The 14,549-nt window shown below is 46.9% G+C and overlaps 1 protein-coding gene across 3 annotated transcripts; it reads right to left on the reverse strand.

Annotated features, from left to right (window-relative positions):
* Nucleotides 1-290: 290 nt before the first annotated feature.
* MMP19 (matrix metallopeptidase 19) lies at nt 291-14,117 on the reverse strand. 3 transcript variants are annotated; one of them, XM_055003160.1, is made up of 10 exons: nt 14,058-14,117; nt 13,673-13,773; nt 11,847-11,935; nt 10,075-10,205; nt 8,298-8,513; nt 6,642-6,887; nt 5,979-6,104; nt 4,196-4,360; nt 3,791-3,918; nt 291-3,032 (listed from the first exon to the last, which is right to left on the reverse strand). In XM_055003160.1, exons 2-10 carry the CDS (start codon nt 13,769-13,771, stop codon nt 2,802-2,804), a joined length of 1,431 nt encoding a protein of 476 aa, XP_054859135.1. In that variant the 5' UTR covers nt 13,772-13,773; nt 14,058-14,117; the 3' UTR covers nt 291-2,801. The 3 variants fall into 3 exon arrangements, with proteins under 3 accessions (XP_054859135.1, XP_054859134.1, XP_054859136.1); XM_055003159.1 differs by lacking the exon at nt 14,058-14,117 and having other exon boundaries at nt 13,673-13,998; XM_055003161.1 differs by lacking the exons at nt 13,673-13,773; nt 14,058-14,117 and adding an exon at nt 13,320-13,427.
* Between the last annotated feature and the right edge of the window lie 432 nt (nt 14,118-14,549).

The raw sequence follows: 14,549 nt of genomic DNA on the forward strand, positions 1-14,549 counted from the left end.
TCTTCTACTGTAGACCAGCATGGCTACCCACCTGAAACAGTTAGCATAGGATAAGCAAAGAGGTTAATGCATCATGAAAAGAGTTGGGAAATACCGGAAAACTTTTTGAAATAGCTTGTAATGCATCACTGTGATCATTGCTCATAGGCCAGCCAATCGTTCCTTCATTTTTACCCTTTTACCTTGCTTTCATTTCCTCGCTTGGAAGGATAATTTTGTTTCGAACACAGAAACTTCAAGAGGAATTACAATGTGAGATTGCTGAAATGGAGTTTATTCACAATTCAAAACAATGCCCCCCCTGCCTCGCCCCCCGTCCCGGGGGCTGAACAGAGACTTAAGACTCACTACAGATGTTAATTTCTGATATAATCAGCTGCATTGTACAGTTACATCCTGATGCCTCTCCTTGTAACATCCCACCCATCTTTGGCTGGCATATAAAGGCTCAAGGAGATTCTACGTTCCTACTCATGTCTGAAGAAGGGAGTTTTGACTCTCGGAAGCTTACACTCTGAAAATCTTGTTGGATTCTCAGGTGCCACTAGACTGCAGAAGATCTCTACCGCTTTCAAACTAGACTGTTTCCAACTTGGATGGAGGAAGGCTGTTGTGAGACGAGCTGTTGCTCCTTCAAGCTCAAGCGATCTCTTAGGTGGAAGTTTTCACCCATAATACAGTGAGAGCATCGTAAGGAGAAGCTGTGGTTCTGGAGCATACGTGCGCAGCACAGAGTTCCTTTCCTGGGAAAGTGACAAGCTGTCTCCCCCTTCCCCATTTCTGTTTCTGGTATCTGTGAACGAATGGTTTGCACCTGGAAAGTAGAGGACTGCTGTAAGTATCCCAGTCTGCCAAGTGAAGCAGCTGGCTGGGACGCTTAACTCCAGCAGTAGGTCTGCTGTCCGGGACTGGTTGTTGCTTGAAACGCAGCTTCTCGTCACTGGTAAGTCTGTTTTTTCAGCAAGGCTGCTGTGGAGCTGCAGGCTATGAAGATTTTCACAAGATAGACTGAGACTCTTAGCTAAGTACAGGCGACAGCTTCCTGGACTGCAGGCCTCCTCTTGAGGATGTGGGCAATAGTCTGTGCACTGTTTGGCGCTCCCGCTGTGGAAGCAGCAATGAGTTGGGGGGCGGGGAGGGAAGGAGCGGCATCCGCACACTCCGTGCCAGTCATCGCTGTTCCTGCACCTCCACTGCATTAGCACAGAAGTGCCAACACACTAGTGTGCCCCCTCCCAGTCTGACAATCTGTTGCAGCTCCGCTGTTGACAGAAAAAGGCCAATTCAAGGGCTGAAAAGGTGGAGCACCCAAAGTTTACTCCAACCACACCTGCCACGCACATCTTACTTTAATTTGGTTCAAAGGCAGAAGCCCTGGGAGCCCCATAAGGGGTGCTTGGAATGAACACAACACTGTGAGGAACCGCCCCCTAAACGTGGGGTCATCCAGATCTCTACGCAGAGAAAACTCCCTGTGTAGGAAGCATTCTTCCTCTTTAATGAAGAAGTTACTTTTCTACAACCAAAGCGGAGGGTTTAGGCACCACAGTGGAACTCTACTCAAGGTATAATATGAACTTCCATATCAGTTTCCATATGGGAAGTGCCACTTATTTCTCTTAATAGCAACCTAGGACGACTAGCTCATTCCTAAGTGACCACAAGATTTGATCGGGCCTAGTTATAAGTTCCATTTTTAAAACATACACATTCAACAGCAGAATAAAGGAAAACTCTGTGCTAAGAATAATTGGAGACTTATATTAATTGTGCAAATATTCCTATATTTGCCTTCCTCGTGGCAAGCAAAAGGTCACAGCAAAACTGAGCAACGGGAAGAACTGTTCCTTGCTCACGCCCATCCCTATGTTACTGGGTATATTGTCCAAACATTTTTTTCAGCTTATCCTTGAAGCATTCAGCGCTAGAAGCTTGCATAAGTAAGACAGAATGGAAAGAAAGGTAGCCAAAAACCAGGACTGTGAAATTCTGCCTTCCCCTCACCTTAACCCCCCCCTCCCCCCACACACACATTTACAAGATCACACCTTTTTGTTGCAAATACACATTGCCTAGTTACATATTCCCAAATCCTGCACACTGGCAATTTCACGTACGGCCAGATCCATACGGTCCTATGATTGCATTCCATGCGACTCGATCTGCAGTTCCCTTCTGGTTCTGTACTAGTAATCAAAAACATAGGCAGGAAGGGCGTTGGGTGTATTTTGCAAGCGCCTGGTCCCCTTGGCAGTCTCCCAGTGCCTTCTGTTGAAGTTTTTAGCCTTCGTTAAAAACGCCTAGCCCTTTTACTATGTATAAGGGGAGGAAAAAGAACCGTTAATGTTTTGCTGCAAAAACCTGCAAATTGATGAGAGGCTGCAGTCAGAAAAGCACTGCACATCTTAGGTCACGGTGCTTCTATCACTTTGCCTTCACCCTTAAACAGTTCTCTGTTCTCTGGCTTCCGGTTCCCCTATCACACACCCACACCTGTTTTGTCCTGAAACCAGACAACCCCCTGCCGCCGCCGTTCATGCTGATGCCAAAGGAAATAGGATGCTTACAGACCCTGACATTAAAAATAAAAAAGATGTTTATTATGTCAGTGCAAAGTCCAGGATCATTTTCGGTCTCCACGTCTCCCTCTGACTTGTTTCCAGCGTTGCTGTTCCTACATGCCACCTGTAGGGGTTGCTGTTGGGTCTTTTAAAAAATTCCTCGTTTCTTACTCGTTGAGTTTGAGTAATTGATCCTTGTTCCGAGTCCCCCGGGAGCGTGCGGAGGCACCTGTGGTAGTGTTAGCAGTTCATCCAACGCTCGACTGTGCTCAGTGGGTAGCCTCTTTCCACTCGTAGCTGGTCGTTGAGCCGCCAGTATTTCTCCCCCTTGAAAAGGTAAATCTTGCCGTTTTCCCAGGTGAATGCAGCATCCAGGTGAGAGGGGGCCCCTGTAAAAAGGCTGGAGATCTTCCTTGGAAAGGTGCTGAAATGGCTCAAGCCCAGTTCATCCCATTGCCAGTAGCCAGTACCCTAATGGAAGAGACGGAAAGACTAAATGCACTTCCGGTCAGTGCACCAGTTAGTTCTTTTGGTGCTCTCTCTCTAACGGGGAAAAAATAGAGCTTGAACTTCTGGTTATTAAATAAAAGGCCACAATTGGCTGTGACTACCTAGACTGGGCTCTTTATGGTCAAAGCCCTATATGACTTGCATTGGGAGCCAGTTCCATGTAATGGTGGAAGTTACAAGGAGGACTTGGGGTGGGACTGGATCCCCTGGTTTTCGTACCTTGAGGACTACCCTCCCCTTTCCCAGAGAGATAAAAACAGAGTATTCATTTGCATACCATTATGTACATTATCCTGCCTGTTACGATGACATTCCATTCACTCAAGGAACCCCCCACCCCTCGTACCGTGCCTTCACCCCGTCCTCCTTTCAGTGTTTAATCTCACGGCATGTTCTTTGCCTATCTTTCTCATTCTCCCAACCTGTCAAGTCCTGTATTTAGAAAACATCTGTTGTGCCTATTAAGAAGCACCGAGAATGCCTCAGAATTCTGGCTTCTTTCACCACCAAATACCAACAAATCAAAATATAGAATTTACCTGGATCAGCCCCAAGAAAAAGAAGAATTTAAATAGGTATGGCCTGATTTATTTTAATTGTCATAACCTTATTTTCCAATCATTTTGTATTCTATATTCAGCGTTAATAACTACAGGTCATTTGTGGTAATGGAGGATATAATATAAAATACGAGGTTATGCAATTGAGTAGGCGAGTACCTTAAAAAAGAAGAGCTTCTTATTTCCTGGCCAGTAGAGAGCAGCATCTATCTTGGGTGGGATGCGGGTCAGGGGCTTTGGATAGCCTGGATCCAGCTTGAAACCTCGGTAACGCCAGAGCTTAGAACCTTAGAACAGAATATGAATTAAAGAGGAAGTGGAGCGAAGTAAGACTCCAGATCACCATTAGCCCAGATCACAATTTATATTCCACACAGGTGATTGGCTTAAATGTTGACTTTTTGGGATGCCCAGAAGGAAAAGCAGGAACAAGGGATGTATCTAATAATAATAGTGACAAGGTTCTACAGAGAACAAGGCATTTTGCAGGAAAAGGTCCCCTAAGACAAAGTAGGTAGTCTGGGTAAAGCTTATTCCTCCATTCCAGTCTTGGAAATTAAATACCTTTTAAGAAATAGGTGCGCCCAGTACGGGGAGAATGCACAGCCGCATCCAGCCATCCGGGCAGGCCCTTCCACAGTGCTTGGATCTTTAGAGGTGGGTTGGCACCAAAATCCGTCACTGTCCACACATAATCGCCACGGAAAGCGTAGGTCTTGTCGTATGGTCCTAGAAGAAGGTTAAAGGTCAAACGGTGGGAATGTAAAATGCTCGTGATTTCTTCAGTTCTAAAAAGTGGACACGGCACTGTTCCGTATCAAGCTTTTGGTATAATACGAGACAGAAGATCTGGTCTCAGTTCTCATTCACTAAATTGCATGAGTCAAGTTAGCAGTTCTCAGATGTCTAGCTGATTAACTGAGAAAGTACCTCCCAAGATTCTTAGAAGTATCTTAATAGACCTCTTAGCATACGATCTTCTGTCAATACATATGGTCATTCACTCTGCATTTTCCAACTCTCCTCGCCACAACCCCCCATAACCATATTATCTGCAGAACTTTTGTTCCTTTCCCAGCTCAGCTCTGTATTTAAACATATCTAAAATATTTATATTCCGTCTATCCAAACACCTCAGGGCAACTAACAACAACAACAAAAACTAAGAGAAACAATACAGTTCAAAGAATTGGGCGGGGTGGGGGACACTACAGAAATGTGTCCTATAATTACTTCATTCAAACATTCTAAACAATCCTCTCTTCCAACTTCTATCAACCATAAATATTCTCAACTACATCAATGGATATTGATGTATATTCTTAACTACATCAAAGCCCTCGGCAACAGCTAAAGTTTGACAAGCTAAAAGGCAGGGGATATAGTTAGCATCCAGCAATTCCATCTTGCTCATCTCTTACATTTTGCTCTCTTACAAATCCTTCATGCTAATTAAATGTTTTGTATGAGAAAATTATTCATAATATCAAAACCTCAGTCAGTATAATTTAAAGTGATAAAAGTGCGCAAGTGCATACATTACAATAGATTAAACAATAGTCAATCATCCAGTAAGTAGTTCCCTTCTGCAACAGTATTATAACATTCGAATCCATCAAATTCAGTCCTAAAATGATCTTGTTAATTTCTTTTTTCTTTCACAGGGTCCAGAAGAGTTGATCTACTGCCGGGTCCCAGTGGGCACCGAGGTAAGTAAATGTCTCTGTTACACCTTGGTGCCCGTCAGGACCCAGCAGCGGACCCACTCTTCTGGACGTGTGAAAGAAAAAAGAAATTAGCAAGATCATTTTAGGGCTGGATTTGATGGAGTCGAATGAGTGATTCCGCACACGTTGGATAATGCACTTTCAATGCACTTTATCAATCGTTTGAGGTGGATTTTTTGTTCCACACACAAAAAAAAATCCGTCCCAAATGATCTATAAAAAGGATGGAAGTGTGCGGAATCACTCACTGTTGCGGAAGGGGACTCTTTGTGATTGAACTATTTATTGGATGATTGACTTATTTATTAATTGATCTATTTATTCCTATTTATTGTATTGTATGCACTTGAGCACTTTTGTCACTTTAAATTAGATTTTGTCACTTTAAATTAGATTGAGGTTTCGATATTGTGAATAGTTTATCATAACCTTGGGAGGGTGATACGCTCCGTGTTGTGGAGTTTTTCCCATAGGAGCCTCCTTTTGGCTGCGTTCACCTGAGAAAATGGCAGAGGCTAGAGTAAAAGACACTTGCCCACCCAAATGGTCTGTCCAGTTGTGCCTGTGGTTATTTTCTTGGGTTATGTTTGGATTTAGAAGTTGGGATAGGGAAGACTTACCCAGCATAATAGCATCTAGTCCATCTTTACAAGGGTCAGGGATTTTACCAGGCCGCAACGAGGTGGCAGGGAGAGTGGTGACAGCAGGGGAAGTCACTGTTGTGGTTGTGGACGTCGTTCTTTTGCCTGTGTGGAAGAACAGAGACTCTAATTATACATTAAGCTGGTAGGACAAAGATAGGGGCAAGGAAAAATAACGGAGATGAAGGAAACAGAAAAAAATATTTGGCCAACAACCAATATGGCACCGATGGGTTGGCATTCTGCCTCGCCCGACCAGAACCTCATTGGGAGGCATCAGGAAGCGACTCAGACTTTGCCTAGCAACCGGTCTGAGGAAGCTGTGGCCCACCTCAAGATCTGAAAACCACTGGCCCGGACCCATGCTCCTTGTAATGAGAAACAGGCCTTCCTGTTGCTAGGGAATTCACAAGCTCAGGCAGATCATGAAGGGGGAAAAAAGAAATACAGAAGGGCTGGAAAAAGGAATAAGCGAGGGGGGAAAAAACTGCATGAAATCTTTTTTTGGAAATTATCACTTATAATTTGTCATGAGAACGCTAACTGGTTTCAGTGTGCACTGTCGACAAAACTAATCAGTCCCCAGCCCCTGTAAAATGCAGAGCGCTTCCTGTCCCTTTCTCAGTCCCTTTCAGTCCATACCATAGAGTGCCTGGATGCCTTTGACGTCATCCGGGTGCAGGCGGAAGCGTTTCTGATACCCGCTGTAGGTGGGTGCCATCAGTGCGGCCGGGTACCGGGAATGACCTAGTCCCAGCGCGTGGCCAATCTCGTGGGCAGCAATGATCCGCAGGTTGACCCCTTGTGGCGTCCCCTCTGTCCAGGTTTCATCGGAATCAAAGTGAACTGTGCCTAATTCGGGGATGTCCGCATGGGCCAACACATACCCTGAGGAAGAGGAAGGGACGGGTGAGATAGATGCGAGGAAGCCTTGCGAGTGGGGAACTCTCTTCTAACTAGCTGAGAAGGTAGCAAAGTTTTTACAACTTGCTATAAAGCTGTGCCAGGAGAAGTCTCAGAAATAACTGTTGATATCACTCAGCTGTTTTATATTATATTTTGTTCTTTTTTCACTGTACCATCCTGTTTCCTTTGTTAAAGGCCAATAAAGCCTGATCGAATCGAAATCCAAATAACAGCTTGGCTCTCTGCAATGCAGTGCCCTGTCAAGAGAGGGCCGTATACAGTACAGAGGACTTTTACATACTGCCCTCCTTTGTATATTACCTATCAGGCAAAGAGCCAGCCTGATTCTGCCAAACTCCCCCAAAGCATTCATGCAACGTGGCGCACCCTGATGGCGATTTAACAATCTGATTGAATTTCTATCAACTAAATTAGCTTGGTATAAAGCAGATGCTTAACTGGGTCCGTACAGTTCAAATTTAACAACAACCGATCCCAGGTGTTTATTTTCATAATATACATTTAAGCCACGCACTTCTACTGCAACACTTGTGTTTGGGGATGTGTATGTGCTAAAAACAACAACAACGGAAGAATACACCTCTGGCACGTAAACAGGAATCAGTTTAAAACTGCCTGTTGTATTGAGAGCTTTAATCCTTCTAGTTACAAAGGAGAGCTAAGCAAAGCTATTGCAGGCCTGATCCATGCAGAGGCCATCCTGCGTTCTGGCTTCGTCCTTCCTTGTTGGCTAACTGAGTCCATTTCAAATGTTTAGGGACCCCCCCCCCTCAAGAAAACCTCCTCATAAGTTCACAATCAGTGAACAATATCAGTCATGTCAAAGGTGGTCTGGGGGCACTTCAAAAGCAAAGCTTTATCCTTTGACCTTTACATACTAACGGGTTAGTTTCAAGGGAACTGGAATGTTTTATCCAATGTAAGCTGTGACTTGACATATGTGAATTATGATGTCAAGGGAAGTCCATTGCGAATAATGAATAGGTTGGAATCAGTTATTTAGGCCAAGTGTTTCTGGATGGCGATTTTAAAACCCCATCAAAAACATCTTGATTTAAAGTCATTCCATCCTGGCACAAGGCCTAGCACAAAGCTTCCATGTCATGTTTTACTAATGATATGAAGCTCCCCTCCCATGTCTTACTAAGCATCTGAAGCTCCCCTCCCATGTCTTACTAACGATATGCCCCTCCAACACATACTTCCAGGTTCTCTCGCTACAACATCTCCTTGGCAGTGACTACATGCAAGCCATAGACCATTGTCTTCTCTGCAGATTTTGCAACATCCTGCCCAGATTCCCTACTCCTTGGTTTCCCTGTCAACCCTCTTCCAAGCCCCAAGTAACCTCCCCACCCCAGCATGCCGTACCAGGCCCATCGAAGGGCCGTGAGCAGCCCCAAGTAGAGGAACCATGGAAGGAGAGGCGGATGTCAGCGCGGCCAATCCGCACCTCCTGGAAGGTGAGCTGTGCCACATCGCTCCAGTACTTGAAAGCTGTCTGGATGGCTGTGCGTGTGGCTGCAGCCCCCAAGTCCTTGCTGTGGCTGTAGATCCGGTAAGTTAGACGCTTCTTGTGCCAGCGACCTGCAGGGGGAAGAGACAAAGCAAGAAGCGCAAAAATGGGTCTCCTTGTTCTGGACAGAAGTAGGGCAGGATTGTGTTTATTCATTTAATTATAGTCCGCCTTTCTTACCGAGACGTAAGGTAGATTACACACCGTAAGTCAATACAATCAGTGGGCTGGGACATTCAGTGAACAATACAATAGGGGATGGATAGCAGAACTTTGGAAAACAAACAAATTCGAATACAGAGCTGAAAACCGCTGAAACAAAACATGACACATTAAAAGACATGGAAACGACCCAGTAGGAGCATGTTTACAGCAGTAGAGTCTTCAGTCCCTCACCTTTACCCAATTATCTTTCTGAAACTTTTCAGTATAGTACAACTCTAACGACTGGGTAGAAAAAGCTCTTTAAATAGCTCTGTTGGTGAATATAATATGTACTTAAGGGGAAAGCTGGAGCTCCTTCCTCCTGACAGAAACATCCTTGACCCATGAAAACCAAACCTCTTTCAGTCTGTAACGCTGTATATACTTGGTTGAGAGTGAATTGGGGAGACAAGCAGGAGAACTCCTGCTCCCCTTTATCATTGCCCAGTAGCCCACTGAGGAACGGTAGGACGTACTGAGCGATCTCTGCCCAGCGTCCTCCAAAACCTGGAAGTGGCCCTGCTCTATCCACTGACCCCCCCCTCCACTCTCCCCAGGAATTCCCCAATCCTCAACCTGCCCCAACAGGTTCTGGCCGCCACTGTTGAGGGGGTTCTCAATTCTCTTCGGAGGTGACGCCGTGCTTGCATGCCACAGAAATGCCTCTGCAGGAGGTTGGAGTTACTCATTGGATGTCGTTTCCCAAGGGTACAGAACTTGAAAACCACAGATCTGTGTGCGAAGTCTGCAGTTTTGCAGGCCTGCGTGGATGGAGTGCCGGCACATCCTTTCCCAGGCTGAATAAGACAACTTGCTTGTTACAAGCAGAGAGACAGGCTGGTGCATGCTTAAAAAATAAGTAACTAATCCAAGCCTGGTCCAAACCTCTGACCAGATCCTTGGGTTGGAGCCGCTCACTGCTGCCGCCGGCGCAAGGGCTTCTGCTCACACACAACTCCTGCAGTGCTTTCCTTCCTGAAACAGTCCCAATCCCCCCCAGTCATATTCCTGGGAGCCCCCCTCCCCAGAGAGCAGGATTTGGAGAGACATTTCCAACTGCCACAGGAGGGGAGGAACCAGGCAAGTTGCACTCTGCTGGTGGAGGTCCTTGCGCCTCTGGAAATGCCATGCTAGAACCAACGCGTGGACTCCAACTTTAGCCTCAAAGCTAACTGTGATCCTTGCTTTGACCTAAGCATTGTGCTCTTCTCTTTCGTCATGCTTTTGTCACACTGAAGTATAGAGTTTCAAATTACAATTTGCATAATACAACTCAGTTCCCTTTTTCTGCAGCCTCAGGCCAGGGAAAAACCTTGGAGCATATCGTCCCAGAGACCCATGGGGCTCTGCCAATACCAGGGGCTCATTTGCCAGACTCCCCCTCCCCCTCCCGTTTTGCTTCACTGCTGCTGTTTGAGGACTGCTTACCCAGGAGTTGATATTTGAAGGTTTTCTCGTTGAAGGGGTCCTTGACACCACAGCGGGGCTGCTGCATCTGGATTGAGGTGGCTGCATCCACTTGGCCTGTGGCAGGCAGCCCCGATGCCAGCTGGAAGGACCTGGAAGAGGGGAAGCAGAAGGGGGGCAGGTGAGGGGATCCCGGGGCCAGGTTCCTGGCTTCCGTACAAGATGAGATTCTAGGGGAGCCAGAAGGGGTATATATTTTGCATAGATGAAGGCAGACCAACCAAGCAGCTCTTTCTCTTCACACAATGTACAATTAAATCAGTGCCGGGCTGGCATCAGCATGTCATGAGGTGGGGCAGCTGCCAAGGCCCAGGCCTTCCAATGGAGCCCACTGCTGCGGTCTGTCTGTGAGTGATTCCGCACACGTTGGATAATGCACTTCCAATCCTCTTTAGAGATCATTTGGAACGGATTTTTTGTGTGCAGAACAAAAAATCCACCTCAAACGATTGATACAGTGCATTGAAAGTGCATTATCCAACGTGTGCGGAATCAGTCCGTGTTTTGTGAGCCCTCCCACCAGCTACATTCCCAGCTGTAGAAAGGGAGTGGTAGGTGGGCCCTGGGAGGGCTGGGAAATGAGCAAGTGGTCGGGGAAAAGATGGATGGCTAGGCAATGTGGGAGGAGAAAACAGGCAGGTGGGAATGGAGGTGTGAGCAGGGGGGACACGGTGGCAAGCAGAGGAGAGGAGAGGAGAGGAGAGGAGAGGAGGGCCCCCTAGGTACTCTCTGCCCAGAGCCCAGCAAAACCCAGAACCGGCCTTGGATCAGCGCCGCAGAAAGTCACGATGGTCTGAAATGCAAATGGAGCGCTTAATGGACTACAAGTTTAAATCAGTCAGCCTTTACTTGCCATGACAGTCAGAAACACAGCGTCCCTGCTTAGAAAGGGCAGGTCCTTGATGAGCAACTAGCTTTTACTAGGAACCCTATTTTCAATTGTGCAAGGCCTGAAGGATCAGCAACACTCGGCAGTTAGGCTTGCCAACCTCCAGTGGTGACTGGAGATCTTATGGAATTACAACTGATCAGTTCCCCTGGAAAAAATGGCTGCTTTGGAAGATGGACTCTGGCATTATTCTGAGGTCCCTCCCCTCCCCAAACGCTCCCTTCCCCGTGCTCCACCCCCCAAATCTCCAGGAATTTCCCACCTTGGAGCTGGCAACACTAACTCAGCTCTGCCCACAAGATGTGACGCAGAGACATGATTTTGTTTTGCAACTACAGAGGATTCATGTCAAATTGCCCTCCCAAGCCGTTGGCTTGGATGGAGATGTTTGGAGGGAAGTGGAAGAGGGAAAGATAAAGCGCCTCCCATTTCCCACCCACTTCCCCATCCAAAGTAGCTTTACTTTAAAATGTTTTGTGTACAGCACCTTGCCCTGTCCCAGACACAGGATTCACTTGCTCAGTTTACCTGTGATGTAGCTTGACAGGCAATCTGGGTTTTCTTTTGAATGATAGCCTTGATTTTGACTATGGCGGTCATACGCCAGTCTTGTTCTCCTCGGACCCACTGGCAACAGCAAAAGGGGGATCTGGGAATTCTGGTCCCAGCTTCTAGAGGACGGCGAGGTCAAAATATCAGGGCAAGGGAATCTGGGTTCAGAACCTCTTACTGCTTGGAGCACAAATTCCACAAGGGATATTTGACAGGATTGTGTCACCTACCGCAACAGGCCAACCTGAACTTCGGACTGTGAATTGGGGCGGGGGGGGGGGCTCTAACTTACCTCAAAGCATCTGCAATCTCTTCTGTTGTAAAGTCATTCGTGACCCGTTCCAGGGGCTTCTGGAGGTAGCCAAACTTCATGAGGTATTCCTGGAACAGTGAAAAATGCCCCATCAAGCCACCCACAATGATACAATTTATGGCGTAGCCCTAAAGAGCTGGAGAGGGTAGGTGGGACTCCTTGCAGAGAAATCTGTTTCTGTGGCAGTGAGAGCTGGGTGGGCAAACCACAGCAGACTTGGCTTTTCCCACAATGTTTGTTACTTCTTGAGAATCACATTCTTTCTTTTTCAGGGAAACCTACGGAGAAGTTAATTAGACAGTGGTAAAGCCGCACGGAAAACTTTGTACTCCTTGTCCTCTTTCCCAGCTTAATAGCTTAACTTGGGAAAAAGGGAATATTCTAATTCCCATGTCTGCCTTTCTCTCCTGTGAGGCCTTATTCTCCAACGTCATCAATATATCTGTTTCTCAGGGTGCCCAAAATCAATGGACTGAAAACACAGCTTAGGACTGCCAAATAAACAAACAAAATTAAAAGCAGTCCTAAATAAAAATGTCTCCAGCTGCCTCCTGAAGATTGGCAGTGAGCGGCTCAGGCGCACCTCCCTGAAGATGCTGTTCCATAATTGTTCTGCCACTGGAAAAGCCCTCCATTGCGTACCCACCAGGTGAGCTTCTTTAGCTGATAAGAAAGTCAGGAGGGCCTCTCCCTGTAATCTTAATTCCTGGGCAGGAACATATGGGAGAAGATGGTAATTCAAATACCGCCCAATCCCCAGCCAGGTGGGACTTTAAAGGCCAAAAACAGCACCCCGCTTATGACTCGGGAGTGGATTTGTAGCTGGTGTAATTGCTGCAATATCGGGTCTCCTGCTCTCAACAGCTGGCCCCTACCAGCAGTCTAGCTGCAGCTGCTGAACACTCTTCATGGGCAACCCCAAGCAAGAGCGCCTTGCAGCGGTCAATTTCCATCGCACACAAAGATCCGTAGCTCACCCCCAAGTCCTATTCGTTTTAGGAAGTCTGGTGTTCTGAACGGGGATCCTTCAGTCCGATTCGTTGCATTTTTTCAGGAGGATTCAGTACTCCATTTTTAACATTCAGGGCTGGCAAGTGTAACTGCACGCTACAGTTCCCCCACCTCTCGCTCATACCCAGCTGGGATTTCCTGACTGATTCACTATGACCTCCTCAGCACATGCAAAATTTCAAGTTCTATCATTGAATGATCTGAACAAATCAGCTTTCCACAAGGACGGAAGAGGTAAAAAAGATGTCTCTACAAGCAGTGCACGTGGCCAGAGAAAGAGCTTGCCCTGGGATGGGAACAAACTCAAAAGAGCCCAAAGTGGCTTGCTAATCTATTGCAATAAACTGGTGTTTCAGTGTTTCCACCACTCTTCTGTTTTTACCCAGACCACAAAAATTACCCACTGCCACCCTTGCGGTAGGTTCTTTCCAGCCAGTGTACCTGCTTCTCACCGCTATGTTATTACTGCTCATGCGCACAGAATGTTCAACTTGTTTCTTGATATTATGGTTTCCTCCTATCATCTTTGGGATGAGGGAACATCAAAGAGAAAGCAACCTACAAGTTAGTTGGAAAAGGTAAAGTTAGAGGAGACGGCTTGGAGAAAGTTTGAGAACAGTGTCAGCCCTGAAGCTTGGGTCAGAAAAGTTTGGGATTTAGGGTGGCAAGCCAGAAAACCCTATCCATCTTGCCTGCAGGCTTTCTTGTGGTCCCCATCATTGCAAGCAAATCAGCCCCAGCACAACCTGGACCCTGCAAGGAAAAAAGAGCTCGTTGGAGGCCTACGTACGTACCAGGGCTTCTTGCTCCTCCGCTCGACTGACGGCAGCACCTTCCGTGGACAGGAAAGAAGCGTAAACGGAAAAGAGCAGCTTTAGCCACGGCATCTTCATGCCTAATTTCCGCAACAGCAACACGGAGCAACAGTTCCTTAAGAAACCTTGGATACTTTTCTGATCTCTTCAGAACAACCCCCCCCCTTTTTTTTTTTCTTTTTTGCAAATTGACCAGAGCAGTCCTGGATCTTTTTCTCCACCTCCTCTTTCTCTGGCTCAGGCTTTGCTCTGCCCTCTCAGTTCCCTCGATCCATCCAGGCCTTCCCTCTCCCTTTCCCAAGTTTATAAATCTCCTGACAGCAGAAGTGAGTCATTTCCAACTCAAATATGTTGCAACTCTAACCTTGGAGCCCCCAGAAAATTTAACTCTTTGCAGAATAAAGATTCTCTCGAGGGACAGGCCAGCCGCAGCCCCTGCTTTTCGCTGGCTTTGCATGACTGTTGCTGCGGCCGGCCCTTGTTAAGAGAAATGTCAACTGTGATGCTGGAGCAGCGCCAGTCCCCCCCCCCCCAAAAGCTGGCAACTCTAACCATCGTGTTAGGAAGAGAAAGGATGTCTGGGTCACTGCCAGATTCTACAGCTGAACTTTTGTCAGGGAATTCTGGTCAATGCTCTCTGCTTCAGTTTGTACGAGCAAACTCTGTGGTCAAACTCTGTCCTAGCTATGGCCAGGTAGCCAGTGCACTCAGACTCCTGCTTGCAATTCCCCTGGGATTGTCACCTCCAGGTTGGGAAGTATGTGGAGCCTGAAGGGTGGAGCCTGGGGAGGGCAGGGCTTGGGGGATGGAGGCACCTCAGCAGGGCCTAACGCCATGCAGTCCACCCTCCAAAGCA

This window comes from Eublepharis macularius, chromosome 19 (assembly GCF_028583425.1).
Source record: "Eublepharis macularius isolate TG4126 chromosome 19, MPM_Emac_v1.0, whole genome shotgun sequence".
Lineage (NCBI taxonomy): Eukaryota > Metazoa > Chordata > Lepidosauria > Squamata > Eublepharidae > Eublepharis > Eublepharis macularius.

Excerpts from the sequence above, each read along its gene's own strand:
- MMP19 (XM_055003160.1), bottom strand. The coding sequence starts at position 13,771 with ATGAAGATGCCGTGGCTAAAGCTGCTCTTTTCCGTTTACGCTTCTTTC. Across the intron at positions 11,936-13,672 it reads CGGAGGAGCAAGAAGCCCTG|GAATACCTCATGAAGTTTGG; the intron begins GTACGTACGTAG and ends TCACTGTTCCAG. Across the intron at positions 8,514-10,074 it reads CTTCAAATATCAACTCCTGG|GTCGCTGGCACAAGAAGCGT; the intron begins GTAAGCAGTCCT and ends TTCCCCCTGCAG.